This window comes from Hippopotamus amphibius, chromosome 9, assembly GCF_030028045.1.
Source record: "Hippopotamus amphibius kiboko isolate mHipAmp2 chromosome 9, mHipAmp2.hap2, whole genome shotgun sequence".
In the NCBI taxonomy this organism is placed as follows: domain Eukaryota; kingdom Metazoa; phylum Chordata; class Mammalia; order Artiodactyla; family Hippopotamidae; genus Hippopotamus; species Hippopotamus amphibius.
Window position 1 is genome coordinate 36404622 of NC_080194.1, and position 18619 is coordinate 36423240.

At 44.1% G+C, this 18619-nt stretch overlaps 1 protein-coding gene across 17 annotated transcripts in view; it reads right to left on the bottom strand.

The window, feature by feature from the left end:
* Positions 1-18619, bottom strand: part of PPFIBP2 (PPFIA binding protein 2) — a 145713-nt gene that overhangs the window by 58486 nt on the left and 68608 nt on the right. For 16 of the 17 annotated variants that reach the window (XM_057748917.1, XM_057748908.1, XM_057748906.1 and 13 more), the window contains 2 exons: positions 7498-7590; positions 2861-2974 (listed from right to left, as the gene is read on the bottom strand). In XM_057748917.1, coding sequence (XP_057604900.1) covers positions 2861-2974; positions 7498-7590 — 207 coding nt within the window. Of the gene's footprint in view, positions 1-2860; positions 2975-3106; positions 3318-7497; positions 7591-18619 lie in introns of those variants that run through there. The other variant, XM_057748916.1, reaches the window with a different exon arrangement.

Consider the following 18619-nt stretch of genomic DNA (forward strand, 5'->3'; position numbering starts at 1 on the left):
AATTAGTTGCCAATGTTTTTAAAATAGAAGGACTGATCTTTAAATTTTTGCATCTGGATTTCCAGCTTCTTGTGAAAACTGGGAATATCTAGCAATGCCTCCACGGAAGGTCAGCTAGAGTTGAGTAGCAGCTGCCTCCTTTAGACAGGATGTATGCAGTATGCAGGGCAAGCAGGACCAGCCTTCCCAAGGGAAGCAGTGTCAATAGGCCATCAGAAGGCCCCACGCTGCGACAGGGAAAGGGTCTCCTTCAGAGCTCCACAGGCCTTCAACGAGGCCAGGCTCGGCTCAGGGCTGGCAGAAAGAAGCAACTGTTTGCCTCCATTCTCTGCCTCAAGGCCATGAGTCATGCTTGCTCCTGCCACGAGCCCGGGGGCCCAGGATATCACAGTCAAATCAGGCAAGTCTCTGCCTGCCCCCAATTCAGAGAACACTTACGTCTGTACTCCAAGCTAGAGATGGCATCCCATCAGAATTGTGGTGCAAGAATTAAGTGTCTTTTCAAACAGAATCAAGCAGATTTCAGGAAAGCATTAGCACGTGCAGAACATTCAATGCTGGATTTAGAGCTGGCAACCCAATGATCTCCAGTTCAGGCACCACCAAGCCCAGCGAACACATGAGTGGGAGCAGAGCCTCAAATACCTCCCAGGACATGAACTCAGAATTCTCCAGGAAAGGAGTTCTGCACACTCCTTTCATTTTACCCTTGAAAGGCTGAGAGAACATGGTCCAAGTTATGAGCATAAAAATAACTTGGTTAAGTTCAAGAAGATCTTTCAATCCCCAGAGGTAGTAAATAAGAGCTACTACACTCCAAAATATACCAAAGACAGCCACCTTTATGGTACATGCAAACCACAAGACTGCTACTTCACCCATAGCACGAAGAAAGAAGATTTAGAATAAACAGGATATAAGGGGTAGCTGAGCCCAAGACTTTTTAAAAAGTCTAAAATCCAGTCTATGGGATAATGTTTAGAAGGTTAAGACAACCTCAGAGAACTCAGGGACCACGGCAGGCCATTTTCTGACCTCCAATCGTGTGGTTACTCACCAGGCACTGCCTTCCTGAAACATCAACCTTCTGCCATTTTTCTGACACGTTCCCTTCCACATGCAAATTTTCTTGGTCTCTGTCTAGGTTTTTTGTTTGTTTTTTGACAGCACCCCATCATCTTCCTCCCTGGTCCCACCCCAGAACTGTATCTTTTGCTGTCTTGAAAATATAATCTAGTGGGTTGTCCTGTACACTCTTGTGCAAATGCTTTTCTGCTATTTGAGATTTTTCCACCAGGCTATTTTCCTTCCTGGGTCTTCGAAAGAAAGATTCAACTTCTAAGAATAAAAAGGAAGACTCAACTCCTATTGCTACTCGGATTTCCAGGGAATATGATGAACAAGAGAAATGGCACACGATTTAAACAGAAAACCAAATGGAGCCAAGAACATGGTAACTTATTAATCAGCAGTGAAAGGATAAACTAATTACAGCTTCCAAGCTGTCAGAACTAGTTTCTACAAAGACATTTGCATAAAAATATTGATTTTTTAAAAAGTTCTTCAAATGCATTCAAAGCTAAGAAACACCTAGAAACTAAGATATTTACCTGAAGATCAAAGGTCATATTCAAAGCCTGTGTTCATTACTATACTGTGGAGAAACAATTTGAATTTGATGCTGACCGAACAACTTAAAAAAAAAAGGGGGGGGGGGTTAGAGCTTGCAGGGGAAAGATTATAAGCAGTCTTCTAACTGAACCCACTCATTTTAAGAGACAGACTTTCATTCTTTAAATAATTAGTGAGCCCCTTTCATGTGCTAAGCACTATACCAGGAGCTACAAAGCATACACACATGAACTTCAGTTATGGTTTATTTTTCAAAATAATTGAAATGCAAAAATGATGCAAGTTAAGGAAACCTATTAATTAGACATGTTACTAGAGTTCATAAAATACAATTTCTAATTAGCATCTCGACAGATTCAGAAAAGACAATAAAAACTAACACCTCTTCCTAAAAATTACAGCTCATTATTTACAATGGGGTCAGACTGTTCAAGAATAGAAGAGTCAATTCAATTATAATACTTTTACTCAAAAAAAAACCTCTAAGTGATAGTAAAGACAACAATACAGCAAAATTTAAGTGGGAAAAAACTCACAATATGATGTTAAGCATAGAAAAGCTGAGGACTAAACCCCATGTCTTGTGCAAAGAGTGTTTTGTATATTATATGGACACATAACAAAAAGGACCAAAGAGAAACAAGAAGACATTTAAGAGATGTTTCTGAATAGTAAGAGCTTTTTTTCATTTTAACATGTATTAAATTATATTAAAATGTTATTTATGTAATTAATATGTGATCCGTTTTATCAAAGCAAGCCACACAGAGTGAGAGGGGGGAAGAGTGAGGGGTAGGAAAGAGGTACAAAATAAGTTAATCGACTTTCCAAAACCCCAGATGCCACTTACAGAGCAAAGGCGGCAACAGTGCCATGCCAGAACTGTGGGCCACTTGGTCACGAGGAATTAGCCAGGTAAGTGTGTCCAGTGTGGCTGGTGTGATGAGGGTGACATTGCCAGCAGAGAGCTGCGCATTGAACCAGGCCTGGAGAAAGTGCCCTGGGAATCTGCCGAACCAGCCCAACAAGTTATTCCTCTCAGGCCAGCCCTTCCCCGCCCTCCCCCTCTGGTTTCACCTGCTGTGTAAACACCGCAAGCTGAGCAGCCAACCCTCCCTCCAGGCAGGACAGGAAAGGAAGCAGCAAGCTCTGTAACCTGGACCCAGAAAGGGGCTCGCCCACGTGAGCGGCTGTAGGACCCAAGGCCCTGCGCCCCACCCGCCCTTACCTGCTGAAGCATCTCTTCAGCAGCATTGAGTTTCACCTGGTGTCCTTCCAGACACACTTCCAGGTCCCGAATCTTCTCTCCTTGGGCTTCCACTTGGTCTGTGAGGACGCTCACCTGTCCCAGAAAAAACAGCAAGGGTGAAGCCACACCACGGATTCTTTACGTGAGGAGAAAGGCTGTTGCTTTTGGCGAGTGGCAGGTGGGGCAAGTGTCCTGGATGAAGGGAACCCCCGGTTGGTTTCTTACCTGGCCGGGGAGTCTCAGCCACCACCTGGTCAAGGTTGGTCACATTTCCTGCTCTTGACAGACTCGGGAGAAAAACAGCCCGCACCACGAGAGCGGCCTCTGGCTCCTCGTGCCTCTCGCAGAGCTCCCTCAGGCAGCCGGACCTCAAGGCAGAGCTCAGCTGGCTCACCCGCCAGGGCTCCTGCCACCTCACGTGGAAGCGCAATCCAGACTTCTGCGCCGACCAGCCAATGACCTCACCCCTCTCATCAGGGTGTGAGGACCGCTCACCTATCAGGCGAGGGTTCTGAAGCAATTAAGGAATGTGGGACGTAAAGGGCATGTATTAGCACTGACAAAACTTGGCTGCAGGAAGGTTTTTGTGCTTCACAGGCCAAAACATGACTCTAAGTCATAAATATATACAAGCCACACTGCATATACAGTGGCAGGAAAACAGTCGTCTTTCTGAAGAACATTGAGACTATCTTTTGGAAGTGTTAGTAAATAAAAATCCATTTACAATAAATTATTTAAATTATACCCTAAATACAGACTGAGAGGATTTCATAGCCTTCTCTACCAGCAAACAGCCCTTTTCCTTATTATTTATTTTCCTTATTTTTAAATCCTTTTCCTTATTATTAAATAATCCTTTTCTGTATTATTATCAAAGAATTATTATTAAACAGTGCCTCAGATCAGGAAGAGGAAGAAATCATACGAGTGACCTCCCCCACAATACAGAAATCAAGGACTGGGAAATTGAGATCCTTTATAGCCTTTCAGTTTTTAACCAATGCTCGACTCATCACCATTTACACATAGATGATCATAAATTATTTCTCAGTCTGTAAAGGAATGATAGCTGGAGCATAAGAGTTAATGTGAATTCACTTGCACATGTTTAAATGAAGTTTATGAATTATAAAGCTCCCTTTTACAGAGGAATTAATCTTAATGAATATGGCTGCTTTAAGCTTTCCATTTTTATGTTCCTAAGTTATGAATGAATTATTGACACATATTCCTGGAGCTGATGCATGATGTGCTAACATTTCAATTATAATTCAAAAACGGGTGCCTTATCCTTGCTGCCTAACATGGTCTGCAGTCCTGGCCTTTTCAACTACTAACTCTGCTTTCAAAAGAGTAAGATGCCAGGGTGGCCTTTGCTCCTTGGGTTCTAGAGTTTCTGTTGTAGAAGGATGTATTATGGTTAATCTTATTGTGATGATTAATTTAACACTTAGAGAGTTTGCACCATGCCTTGGGGCCATGTGCTGGCGGTACCTAGAGGAACAGGTACCCAGTGGAATAACATGTGGTCCCTGGCATTCTATAGCTTGTAGCCCAGCTGCTCGTAAGACTCAAGATACACAAGGCTGCAGGGTCCTTATGAACATGAATACTCAGTCTAGGTTATGAACAGAGAGGTATAGAAAACTGGTAGAAAATGAATAGATTCTAAATGTGACCTTTATTCAAGAAAAATATTTTTTGAGCCCTTAACACGATAGGTATAATTTTAGAAACCGAGGGGATATAGAAGCTGGGGGGTGGGGGGGGGGATGAAAATCCTTGCATTAAGAAGCTACACTCTAATGAACAAATAAAAGATTTTGGTTTTTTGTTGTTTAACTCTAGAAACAAAGTATTTTGCCCTGTGTGATTTCCCTTGTTCTTCTACAAGTAAACCCAGAGAGGACTTCCTAGGTGGTGCAGTGGGTAAGAATCTGCCTGCCAATGCAGGGACACAGGTTGGATCCCTGCCCCAGGAAGATACCACATGCCGCAGAGCAACTAAGCCCGTGCACCACAACTATTGAGCCTGTGCTCTAGAGCCCGTGAGCCACAACTATTGAGCCTGTGTGCTGCAACTACTGAAGCCCACACGCCTAGAGCCCGTGCTCAGCAACAAGAGAGGCCACCACACTGAGGAGCCCGTGCACTGCAACAAAGAGTAGCCCTCGCTCGCCGCGACTAGAGAAAGCCTGTGTGCAGCAGCAAAGACCCAACACAGCCAATAAAAATTAATTAATTAATTAATTTTTTAAAAAACCCAGGAGAACATTCTGAGCCAAGTACTCCAATGAATTTGGTCTGGCTGAGCTGCCTTGTGCATTAATGAAGCAAGTGGCTCTCCCGTGCTGAGGATCTGCCTAACCTGCTCCAGGGAGCCTCTAGAGACAGCAGTGTCTAGAAGTCTGTCCACAAGCTCCTGGAGGTACAGAAGCCACTAGGATCCACTTCCAACTCTTCTGGTAAGCAGCTTCCCAATGGGGCTAGAATTATTTCATTAAGGATTATTCAAGAATTTGGAATTTTAAAAATATCAGAGAGATTGTCACATGGGAATTCTTTATTAAATTGTAATCCTCTATACAGGATTGTCTTATTTCAGCCATGAACGTTCTGGGTTCATTAGTTTGTAGTTTTGTACTGTTTGTGGCAAAATTCTAAATTGGACACTCTTTCACTAGTCATGTTGTTGGGATGAAGGTCCAAATTACACATCCCTCAAAACGTCTGCACTCGAACAGGTTACATCATCTGGCCCCTGCTACCTCTCAGTCGGCAGTTCCCAGCCTTCATCGTGGTCACCAGCTCCAAACACACGGCCCCTTCCTGTTCTTCCCACACACCAAGCACACACCTACCTCAGGGTGCTCAATGGACCGACCATCTCCTCTGCCTGGAATGTGCTTCTCCCAGTCTCTGTGGGGCTCCCTTCTCATTTCCTTAGGTCTCCTTCTATCAGGGAGGTCTTCCCTGACTATACAGTCCTTATCCTGCTCTATTTTTTCCCATAGTACTTATCATTGCTGGAAACATTTTGTGAATTGGTTTGTTTATTGTGTATACACACACACAGGCACACACGAATAGAAGCTTGAGAACAGGGACTCTGTCTATTTCCTTCATGCTACACTCCCAGCACCTAAAAACAGTGTCCACTGAGTTGTGGGCATGCAAATATTTTTTAATGAACAAATCAATGAAGTGAAGGGAAAGAAAAAAACCTAGAATGCAAAACTGTATAATGGTATATTTGGTCTGAGCTTAAGTTTTTAAAATAGGGGCAGGACAGGAAATTAAAAGAAGAAGAAGGCTGGAAGAAAGGGTCAACACGTTAAATTCTTTTTGACTTTCCAAAAGTTTCTAAAATAATCATATATTATACTTACATTCATAAAATGAAGTGAAATGAATAAAAGAAATAAGGTAAAATAGAAGGAAAAAAGCCAAACATACTGCAGCCTCTTAACTCTAATGCTCTAAGCTAAGGCTCACAGTCTAGGGAGGGTCCCAGAACCCTACCTGCCCTCTCCCTTCCATTCTACTACCCCACCCTTCAAGCTTTTTAAGGAGCTGGGATTAGAGTATTAGTCTTATTATTCTCCAAATCATTAATCAGTGTCTGACGCATACCTGAACTTTAGGCTGGATTCATGCATTTGAGAATTAACACAGCAAAGAGCTCCTACCTCAGCAAAAACCCTCCCATAAGAATGCTCAGCTTTTCACAATGCAATGCAAGTTTTCAGACCTGAAACTATACCTTTGACTCTTTGTCCCTGAAAAGTTCTGGAGTTCCTTTCTTCAAAGTAAGAGAGGGACTTCGCTGGGGGCCCAGTGGTTAAGAATCTGCCTGCCAATGTAGGGGACATGGGTTCGATCCCTGGTCTGGGAAGATTCCACATGCCATGGAGCAACTGAGCCTGGGCACCACAACTACTGAGCCTGTGTGCCACAACTACTGAAGTCCGAGCGCCTAGAGCCCGTGCTCTGCAACAAGAGAAGCCACCACATTGAGAAGGCTGTGCACCGCGATGAAGAGTAGCCCCACTCGCCACAACTAGAGAAAGCCTGCACACAGCAATGAAGACCCAATGCAACCAATAAAATAAATAAATAAATAAATAAATTTATTAAAAAAAAAAGTAAGAGAGCCATCAAAGGCTTATTAACCCATGTTAACAGCTCCAGGGGGTTTGGCATCAAAGTGATCAGTCTAGATTCAACTCCAGATGAGTCGGGCCTGATCCAGTTAACATCCACCCTGGGGCTTTTAAAGAGGCTTTGCTTTATTAGTGACATGAGGACACATCTTATCTGGAGGACAGGGCCCCATTAATCAGCCTGGCCACAGAGCTTCCAGTGCATAGAGGCGGGTACTCCTGTAGCCCATGATAAATAATGAACCCATTCACAGCCCTAAAAACCAAGGCCAGAATTAAATTGTGCCCCCAGTTACTTTCTGCTTTGTTTCAGGAAAAGTCTTGAAAAAACACACACTTTGGGAGCAGGAGACATCCAACAGAGAAAACCTTTTGGACTTCCTTCCCACTTAAGGTAGCTACAGAGTTGGAAGTAACAGAATAAGCTGGTTCCCACCAAAAAGGACCCACCTGTAATATGAGGGACTCCTTATCTCCTTCTAGTCGTGCTAAGCGTTCCTGGTACGTTTCATTACTAGCAGCACCGTGGTGATTTACCTGGGACTAAAGGGAAGAGGGAAAAAACACACACTTAGAAGGCTGCAAAAACATCTTACCAACTTTCAAATGAAGTATGCAACTGGTGAGGACAATTTCGCTGATTATTTATGCAAAACCACCCACCCACACAGGAAACCACAGGATTTCAAAACTACTACAAGGAGGACCAGATCAGATGCCACTGATAGGTGTGCCATGAAAGTTGGCAAAACCACCCCCTGGATGACCTCACCTTTGGCTAGAAAGGCCTCAGGGGAACTCCAGACCCACCGGGGCTTGACATGACTGGGCGTGTTGGGTCCGGTTTAGCTGGAGGCACTGCCTGCCAGCAGCACCACCAGCAATAAGGGTCTACTCTTTGAGGAGACCAGGCAGCTGGTACCATTCACCTAGGAACTACGTGAGAATAACTCCTGCAAGGATCTCGTCTCCTGACCCACGCCAGGGTGCTCCAGAGCCGAGGCACACCTCACAGTGTGGAGGCTCGTCCTGAACACCGCAGAGAGCCTGGAGGATGAGGGATTCCCACTGCAAGGCCCTTCATCTACTCACACATCCCTTTCAGAAGTGGTCAATCCCACCCCGCAATAAGGGCTCTGGCAGCCAGGGTGGCACGTGGAGTTGCTGCAGTGCAGACCTGAGCGGAGTAAGCTAAGATGAAACATCTTGAGAAGAACACAAATGACGGCCAGAGGGATCTCAAGGGCCAAGCAGAGGGAAAACACAGGAAATACCAAGAAGCCAGAAACCATGTAAAACAGGGGAAAGGGAGATTTGAGATGGCAGACAAGAGGTAAGGCTTATAACATGCCTTGAGCTAGAGACAGGAGCTGCAGTCACTTTCTGGATGTGTCTGACCTGGTTGTAGGCAGGGAGGAGGGAGGTAGTTGTTAATGGAACTGAACTGGCCCAACGCCACCAACACGCTCTTCCTCCATGACGAACTTAAGGGCCCAAACCAGAGGCCCAGCATAGACCATCCAGGGGCTCAGCAGTCTGAAAAAGCAGATCTTATTGCTAAATGGGGAAATGACACTCACAGATACCTGGGCTAGTCCAGAGGAATCAATGCTCCAATGTTTATAAGGCAGGTATCCTACACCCCAAAAGAAAGTCATGATTGTGCAAAGGAGAAAGTCAGAGAGGAGCCCAGGCACAGGGGCCCAGAGGTGGCCCCCATCTCCTGAGCCCATTTCCCCACATTCCAATCTTCAGAATGGGCTTTCCAACCCCTCTTCATTAAGAAAAGACACCTGCTTCCTTCCCTTGTCCCATCCCTTCCCCAGGGTACTGCCTAGGTGGGGGCAGAGCCAGGCCTGGTTCTAAAAAAGAAACAGAGGCCAAGAATTCTGCATGCAATCCCTGGAGTGCCACTTGTGCGAGAAGCACTGGCTGTTGTTGAAGGTGCAGTGGGAGGGCGAGCCCAGGGGCCATTTCCCAGAGCAGCTGTGCCAGGCACAGGCTAGATGGACAGGGCACCCCGCCCTTCCCTCCAGCCCGTCTCCAGTCTGCATCTTGTTCAGTGTTATGGAAGCTCTTTCATACCATAAACAAAGGGCCTTAACAATCACTAATGGCTTCTTTGTGCTGATGGCAGTTTATTATTGTTCCATTAATTAATATTCCAGTCATCACATGGTCAAACACTGACTAGTATCCAAAGATATAATCATAACCTACATTTTCTCAGAACCTAACGAGAAAAGAAAGGAAAATAGTTCTTAAGCAGCAGGTCAATTGCTTCTCTGTCCAAGAACTCACATGATGGTGATTTTCAGAGGGGAGAGACTGAAAATAGAAAGGACCAGGCACCCAAGTGAAGCTGTGCATATCCAACCTCAGTGCCAAAGTCAGCACATGCAAGGGGCCACCCGGTGCTGGCAGTGGCCACTTCTCCAGCAGACGGTGAAGGGACGGCTCCTTCCACAAGACCCCAGCCAGCTACCACACCAACTGGGCCTCCGTCAAATGCAGTGCAATGTTCACACAATAAAAGAATTACCCACAGTCATCCAGAGAGACAGCTAGTTTAAAAAAAAAAAAGTAAGGAAAGAAGTTGGCATCCTAAGTGCAGTTAATACACAAAATGCATGTCATAGAGTCTGTAACACATACTAGAAGTAGGATATATTAAAAAAAAAAAAAAAAAAAATCTGGGGACTTCCCTGGTGGTGCAGTGGTTAAGAATCCACCTGCCAATGCAGGGGACACAGGTTCGATCCCTGGTCCTGGAAGATGCCACATGCCACGGAGCGACTAAGCCTGTGCTCCTCAACTACTGAGCCTGCTCTCTAGAGCCCACAAGCTGCAACTACTGAGCCTGTACACTGCAACTATTGAAGCCCGCACACCTAGAGCCCATGCTCCGCAACAAGAGAAGCCACTGCAATGGGAAGCCTGCCCACCGCAATGAAAAGTCCCCACTTGCCACAACTAGAGAAAGCCCGCGCACAGCAACGAAGACCCAATGCAGCCAAAAGGAAAAAAAAAAAAAATCTGAATCCACTCTAGCAGCCAAAGGAAAAAAGGAAGCACAACTGAGTTAAAAGATGCACAGATCAGCATGATAAAGTCAAGTTGACTGCCTAGGAGAAGCCCAACTCTTCCTAAGGGAGGGAGACACTTCCCTTGTTTCCATAGAGAGACTTTGTATAGAGCGATACACAACATTCATGATGATATCCTCACAGTAAACAAAGCCCAGCAGAACTCACTGCTTTCCTGTGACATTCTCAAAATAGGTCAAAGGTTAGTGGATAATGGGCCAAAAACCACAGCAGTTCTATGGAGACCAATACAATGTGGCCTAAGCACCATGCTCTAGACACATGGCAGACACTTGGGCAGTGCTCACTCCATGCCAAGGACTGCTGAGAGCACTTTACGTATATTAATTCATTTCCTCCTTCCCACAGCTTTGCTAGATGGGTACTGTTTTTATTCTCATTTTACTTAAAGCAACTAAGACACAGTGTATGGATAAGGCACAAACGGATTATTTGCCCAAGTTACCATGTACTAAATTAGTAAGCTCTCTGCTATAGCTTAAATGAGGAGCAGATCAGTATAAATTTTGTTTTATACATTGCGATTGCATGAAAGTTCACTTAAAATAAGGTGTAAAAATGCTGCCTGAACCTAAATATCCATTAATAGAGGATAAATAAGCTACAATTCACCCATATTATGAACAATTTGTAGCATTTTAACACGAGGCAGATATTTACAGACCATCATAGAAATATAAGACACACTGGACAGTGAAAGCAGTGAGTCCAAAGAATCATATGGTGCGATACGAGAAAATAATACCATCCAGCTCTGTACGTATTGATATATGTATGAAAATAAACAGATCCAGTGTCTGGAAGGTTACAGAACAACTCTTAACAGTGCTCTCTTTTGGGGAAGTTTCTGGGCTACGAAAAGTTGGGAGTGGGAGGTTTGGTCAAGATGGCCTTCTACTTTAACCATAATATTTGAACTTATAAAAATGTTTATTTACTTGAGTAATTAAAATATATTTTTAAAATCTAGAAGCACTGTTTGAGTAGCTAGAATGGTAGTTCTTGGTGCTTTTTTCCCCTCCCCCAACAGATTTGAGGGGCACATCCTTTCCCAGCAGTCATGTAACAGTGCTGCTTGAGGTAGAAAGGTCCTTCCTTGACTCAAATCACTGTTCTAGAGGAATAGGGCATCTTCTTCTCCTACAGTCTACCAAAATCACTGCTCTTCTCTAGTGAGTTTTTGAAAGGTATTAAACAACAGTGAGATGGAGACAATGTCACAGACAGAAGTCTGCCATATCACTATCCTTTGCTTTTGGTGAAGTTCAGAGTTCTGTGCTTTCACATTCTATATAAGATTGATGCCCTCAAGCCTTAGCCAGGCACAGACCAGGATAAAACACTGCCTCTACTTAAAGAACCTGGAAAGCAACTGAGAACAGGGCCAAGAGGATTACTTTAGAATCATCTTGTTGAATGCCAACATTTATCAGCCAAAGGTGAGGATTTGAGTTTTGAGTGAATCAGTGTATACTCCTTATTCCAGTAACTGGCAACAGGTTCAGTCACTTTTTGGCATCATTCTTGGATTATAAAATGGCTATATCATTAGGGCACAAAAGGCTAGATGGTTATGAAAATTATTGAGAAACGTTTAAAAAGACAGAGTTGGGACACAGCTCTGTTTTGCTTTAAGAAGAGCTTGCTTTGTCAGAGGGTACACCTGCTTCCTTAATTCTAACTGTGGAATTGTAGTAGAAGGTTTGGATCAATACTAAGATCATTAACTGGGTCCCTGAGTGATTCCAGGTTTGGGAGTCTCTGAAAAGTCTTGTCCATATCCTCTATTAGGTAAACTGGTGATAGGGCAGTTCCTCAGCTCTATAAGCATGAAGTCAGATGGAGATAACCATGACAGCATTCCACTGAGGGGGAGAAAGTCACAATGAATTCTGAAGGATGCTACATGCTAAGTTTCTATTCCTCCCTACTCTGGGATGGCACGTGATCTAAAGGAGAGTTCTATACTGTTCTACCCTGTTAAAGATGCTCATCCCATTGATGAATGTAAATTAAAAAGAGGTAGTTTTTATTCAACTAATGATGTTGCCCCTTGGCTAGACCTGCACAATGGACTTCTGATGTACTAAGGTGTGATATACATATATTTGATCAAATTTTTCTCTTCTGTTTTGGTGGTTAGTTATACAAATGTGACAGAGGGAAAAATGAGTCTTCTCATCCAAACTTCCCATGGTCAGAGATGTTCCTGAAACTATAGTTCATGTTAGTTACTTGATATAATATTGTGTGGGACCAAGAGATATTGTGAAGGCAAGGGATCTGTGTACTCTGTGGAGGTGAAATGACAACTACAGATTGCCATTTCTATGTCCTCTTGCATCACTTACTGAAGAATGCCACAGTGAAACATACCCCCTTCTCTTACATCACAGAACAAGGAGTTCTTTTTATATGCATATTGTCAATAACTCAGAAAATTTACCCAGGACTACTGAAGCTAAACCACCTTTGCTTCTATTAAAACTTTACTCTAGGGATTCCCTGGTGGCACAGTGGTTAAGAATCTGCCTGTTCAATGCAGGGGACACTGGTTCAATCCCTGGGCTGGGAAGATTCCACATGCCGTGGAGCAACTAAGCCCATGTGCCACAACTACTGAGTCTATGTGCCGCAACTACTGAAGCCCACTCGCTTAGATTCCATGCTCTGCAACAAGAGAAGCCACTGCAATGAGAAATCTGTGCACTGCAATGAAGAGTAGCCCCCGCTTGCCACAACTAGAGAAAGCCCGTGCGCAGCAACAAAGACCCAACACAGTCAAAAATAAAATAAATAAATAATAAAATAAATCTTTAAAGACAACAGACAAAAAAACTACTCTCAAGAGGCTGGGAAAAGTCTTGGATAAGGGAATCCATTGTCTAAAACCCAGATCTCTTGCAGGCAAATATAAAACACAGCTCAGAAATGTCACATCAAGGTCTTCCCCAGATGCTCAACATCACTAACTATTAGAAAAATGCAAATCAAGACTACAATGAGGTACCACCTCACACTCATCAGAATGACCATCACCAAAAATCTACAAATAATAAATGCTGGAGGGCTTCCTAGGTGGCACAGTGGTTAAGAATCCACCTGCCAATGCAGGGGACTTGGGTTCGATTCCTGCTCCAGGAAGATCCCACATGCCGCGGAGCAACTAAGCCCGTGTGCCACAACTATTGAGCCTGTGCTTTAGAGCCTGTGAGCCACAACTATTGAGCCCATGTGTGACAACTATTGAGCCCATGTGCTGCAACTACTGAAGCCCATGCGCCTAGAGCCTGTGCTCTGCAACAAGAGAATCCCCGGCAATGAGGAGCCTGCGCACCACAATGAAGAGTAGCCCCCACTCACGGCAACTAAAAGAAAGCCTGAGCACAGCAAAGAAGACCCAAAACAGCCAATAAAATTAATTAATTAATTAAAATAATAATAATAATAATAAATGCTGGAGAGGGTGTGGAGAAAAAAGAACACTGCTACACTGTTGACGGGGATATAAACTGCTGCAGCTGCTATGGAAAACAGTATGGAGGTTCCTTAAAAAACTAAAAATAGTTACCACATGATCCAGCAATCCCAATCCTGGGTACATATCCAGGGAAAACTCTAATTTGAAAATATACATGGACACCAATGTTCACAGAAGCACTATCTACAATAGCCAACACATGAAAACAACCTAAATGTCCGTGTGTGAAGAAGATGGGGGGGGGGGGTGTGTGTGTGTGTGTGTGTGTGTGTGTGTGTGTGTGTGTGTGTGTGTATACACATATATAATGGAATATTACTCAGCCATAAAAAAGGAATGAAATAATGCCATTTGCAGCAACATGGATGGACCTAGAGATTATTATACTAAGTAAGTCAGACAGAGAAAAACAAATATGATATCACATGTGGATCTAATATATGATACAAATGAACTTATTGACAAAACAGAAACAGACTCACAGATATAGAAAACAAACTTATGGTTACCAAGGGGAAGGGAGTGTGGGAGGAGGGATAAATTAGGAGTTGGGAATTGACATATACACGCTACTATATATAAAAGCGATAAACAATAAGATCCTACTGTACAGGACAAGGAACTATGTTCAACATCTTGTAATAACCTATAATGGAAAAGAATCTGAAAAAGAATATCTGTATCTATATCACTCAATCACTTTGTATAACAGAAACTAACATTATAAATCAACTATATTTCAATTTAAAAAAAAAAAAGGTCTTCCCCAGGCCTTGATGTTGTTGAGAGTCCTCAGAAACAGAGACAACACAACGCCTTGACTCTTACAGGCTGTGGCTCTCCTTCTAGAAGACACAAAATACTACTGATGCTGGGGCTGGGCAGGCCTAATATACAGCTCCAGCAGTCAAGAGCCTACAGTGGGACTATCTTCTAAGCCATCTCTAAATGGAAGAGAGAGCCTTCAGGATGATGTAGCAGCCGTGAAGGGTGATCTATGGTTGGGGGTCATGGAGTTGACCATGATAGTTAGCCTCAGTGATTAGGAGAGAAGTGAGAGGATGGAGAGAGGACTGTGTGAGTCCAGGAAGTACTGACCACCAAGATTCCAGTATGGACAAAGTCTCTATATAAAGGGCATTCTGGTCTACACAAAGACACTAGCCTAATTTGAGTCCTGCCCCTACCTCTTCCATGGGTCAGTGAATAAGGAGTTTACTCTTGGTTAAGTTCCTTATGCACCAAGAGCTGGATGCTAGCAGACTCAAGAAATAAAGTAGGTTTTCCATATCTTGGGGGACATTGCATTTTTATTAGGGATGAAATTATCAGAGGATATTTAAGGTCCCCCACAAAACCCTTATCATTAGAGTATAAAAAACAAAAACCAAACAAACAAAAAAACCACACACACACACACACACACACACACACAACCAGACCAGTCAATTTCCCTCTTGCTCTCTTGTTAAGAGAAGGGAATAGGCTGGGGTCATTACCCTTGCTGTAACTATGTGACACAAGCGAGGGCTGCCATCTTCTTAGAGATATTCTCACCCCTCCCAACTTCCTGATGCAAAGCTCAGATGGTTAGAATCTTTCCTCTGAATATTTAAACTTGGGAACAGAAAATGGTAGTAGTTGTGCTACAAGGTTTTGAGGTTGTCAGCGGCCATGTCTTCTTCCAGGTGGAAGAAGCTGGTTTGCAGCAGGAGTCAGCTATGAAGCCAACATACATAGAAACACAAACAAAAGCCAAGAAAGAGAGATTGGTGGCACCCTCACCCCTGGTTCATGCTGTTCAAAGGCAATGATATAATACATCCTTGCCCTTGCTGTTGGTCCCTTCTTGGCCTGCACTGGTTCAAACCGAGTTTCTGTTACTTGCAACCAAAAGTCCTGGCTAATGCATTTGTATCAAATGGTGATCAGTCAATTGACTGAAATTTACTCCTTTGGAATCAGACTTACAAGAAAGCATTCCTGCTATTTGGATATAGTACTGAATTACAAAGGGATTCTACCTACTGTTGCTTGATTTGCTCGAACTAGCAATTTTTAAGACAGAATTGTCAGTTCTGAGCCAACTCTAGTTAAAACCAAGATTATCATCACAGGCTAACAGGGATCTACTTTGTGGCACAGGGTGTGTCTGTGTGGGATGCATGGGAATATAAAAGGAACCCATTCTCCTTTCTGTGTGGAACGGATGATTTTCTATCCACCACCTGTTGGCCTCCATTCTCATTTCCCAAGGAGAGCAAGAAGGTTAAGACAGGGAATGATACAAGATGCAACAGGCCCATGGGCATCAACTGGGTGTGTGAGGCGGGGAGAGATGAAATAAAGAAAAGTAGGTTAAAACACAACGAGAAATAAACAAGAAGCTAAAGTAGGGCTGAAAGATATAAGGGTGGATGGGAAATGAATAAATGAAGGGCAATAAGAATGTAAAAACACCTAACAACTGTTTAAGAAGTTACGTTGAAAGAATAACATGTCCTGTATAGCTGTACAAATGCCAGGTCTGAGAGCTGTAGCTTCCCCGTTCCCACCCTTTGCTCAGCTGGACTTCAAGGCAGGGGATCCCTGGGGACTTTGTTGGGGGGCTTCCATATTCATGTACAGAATTCCTGCAGCCTCCTCCTCCACAAGGCAGGACCTTGTGTGCAGAATGACAGCTGGGAATGACTAAGAGGCAGGGCTGCACTAACCATGTACAAGCTCAGGTAGGTTGCCTCATCTCAAGCTTCCCATCCTTTAAATAGAGGAAATCATACCTCACAGAGTGACACAGAGGGTCAGTTAGGTCATAAAACGCAAAGACACGTGGGAATAAAAGTGTAGAAAGCTCTTTAGAGCAGGGTGCTCTAATATTTCCTCTGTGTAACATAAACAGTTTTTGAATGATCATGGAAACACGGAGCTCATATAAATGGCTGTTTAAAAGACCAAAATACACTTAGACGCAGTTCATCCCTTGCACTGACAGCTTTAACTCATTCTTTTTGTGCAAGAGAACAAAAAACGCCAACATTTCTGATCAGGACACCTGTGAAGTACCTAGAGATCTGAACAAACAACCCAAGGGAACAATAACCAAAATACTTTTGGGCTGGAAAGGAAAAAATGTGCCTAAGGGACAACACAGAACCCATTGTTAGCTAAGAGCCCGGGAATCATGCCTGCGGCGCAAACAGCTGAGAACCTGTTCACTTTCCACTGTCTCTGAAAGATGCGCACATTTGGAGTTGTATCTACATGGCCACAGTTTTTTCCTTCTTATGAGCATTCTACTATTGTACTATAAGCACTCTGTGCTACATACACGTTTATAAAGAGCACAATGAGAATTTCAGTAGGTAATAATGACCAATCATAAACACTTGAATTTTTATTTCTGTTCCAATCTGAAAGTCACATCAAATTTAGGTTAAACATGAGCTTTCCAGCTGAACCACCCCCACAACCCAACCACCACCACCACCCCTGCCCCCAGCAGCCTCCTCAGAGCCATCGCCCTCTGACTCTAGTGGCTGGTCAGATTCCACGATGCTTGCTCACTCTTGGCCTGGTCCCTCCATTGTAGCCTGGCCAAGGGGCAGCCATATCAGGTCTCTGCGGAGTTCTGGAGGGGGTGAGCACGTGGTGCCATGGATAGGGGCCGTGCAGAATCCCCAGGAGTCTGACTCCTTCAAGCCTGGCTGGCCTCTGTGGGAGGGTGTGCCCTGGTACACTCTCGGGGATGCTGGGTGAAGCCAATTCTGCAGCATTCCCTTGACGGCACGTCCCAGGGGACCTCCTGTCAGCATGGCACGTCACTGAACATGGGCAAAGAGCTGGTTCCAGAACAGTTAAGTGGAGCAGAGGAGAGGTCGCACGGGGGTGTCATTTGGTATGCAAGCATGGAGTGTGGGAAAAGCCTAAGGCAGTCAGCTTAGGCTTTTCAGTGAGATAGCTCCAGCCATCATGGTGTTATTCAGAGCCAAGAGCTATTTCTTAGAGCTCCTGGCTTGGGGTCCTCAAAAATATATCTGCCCTCTTTTTCCTGGTATGAAGGTCTGCAGTCTTCACCAGGTAAAGAGTCGCACGTTGAAGGAATCCAATGCTTCTAACACACTATGGATTCCAGTTCCTTCGGGATCCTGGCCACAGTGCATATACTGCCCCAGCTGGTCAGAGCATGTTAAATTATAATCTTGGCTCCTTGCCTGTAAATACACTGAGACTTTAAACATAACACACTGGGTAAACCTTGGCCCTCGGTAGGTCTTTAGTCACTAAAAATGTAGGTGATGTGTTTTTAGCTGAATAAGAAAATGTGTAGTATCGCCAGGGGGCCTAATGAAGGGGATCTTACCAAATCCAGAAAACTCCTCTCAAGAGAGCCATGGCTGCCAGGCACAGGGGAGATGTCAAAGTCACTGAGGCTATACTTCAAGCTCAAGAAACTAAGTCTTTTAGAAATTTGGGAAAATGTGGACCCTAAAAAATAAGGGGACCAAAAAAATTAAAAATAAAAAGAAGTGGACCATAGGGACTTCCCTGGTGGCGCAGTGGTTAAGAATCTGCCTGCCAGTGCAGGGCACACGGGTTCAATCCCTGGTCCGGGAAGATCCCACATGCCTCGAAGCAACTAAGCCCATGTGTCACAACTACTGAGCCTGTGCTCTAGAGCCCATGAGCCACAACTACTGAGCCAGAATGCCACAACTAATAAAACCCATGAGACTAGAGCTCTGCTTCGCAACAAAAGAAGCCACCACAATGAGAAGCCCATGCATCACAACGAAGAGTAGCACCCCCCAACGCTGCAACTAGAGAAAGCCCATGCACAGCAATGAAGACCCAAGCAGCCAAAAATTAAATAAGTAAATAAAAGTGGATCATAGAGGCTACAATTCCTGTTAGATGGCTCAGGTGACCCATCACCAAGGGAATCAAGCAGAATGAGTGCAGGCAGGTGCTTTTGAAAAGGAAAACC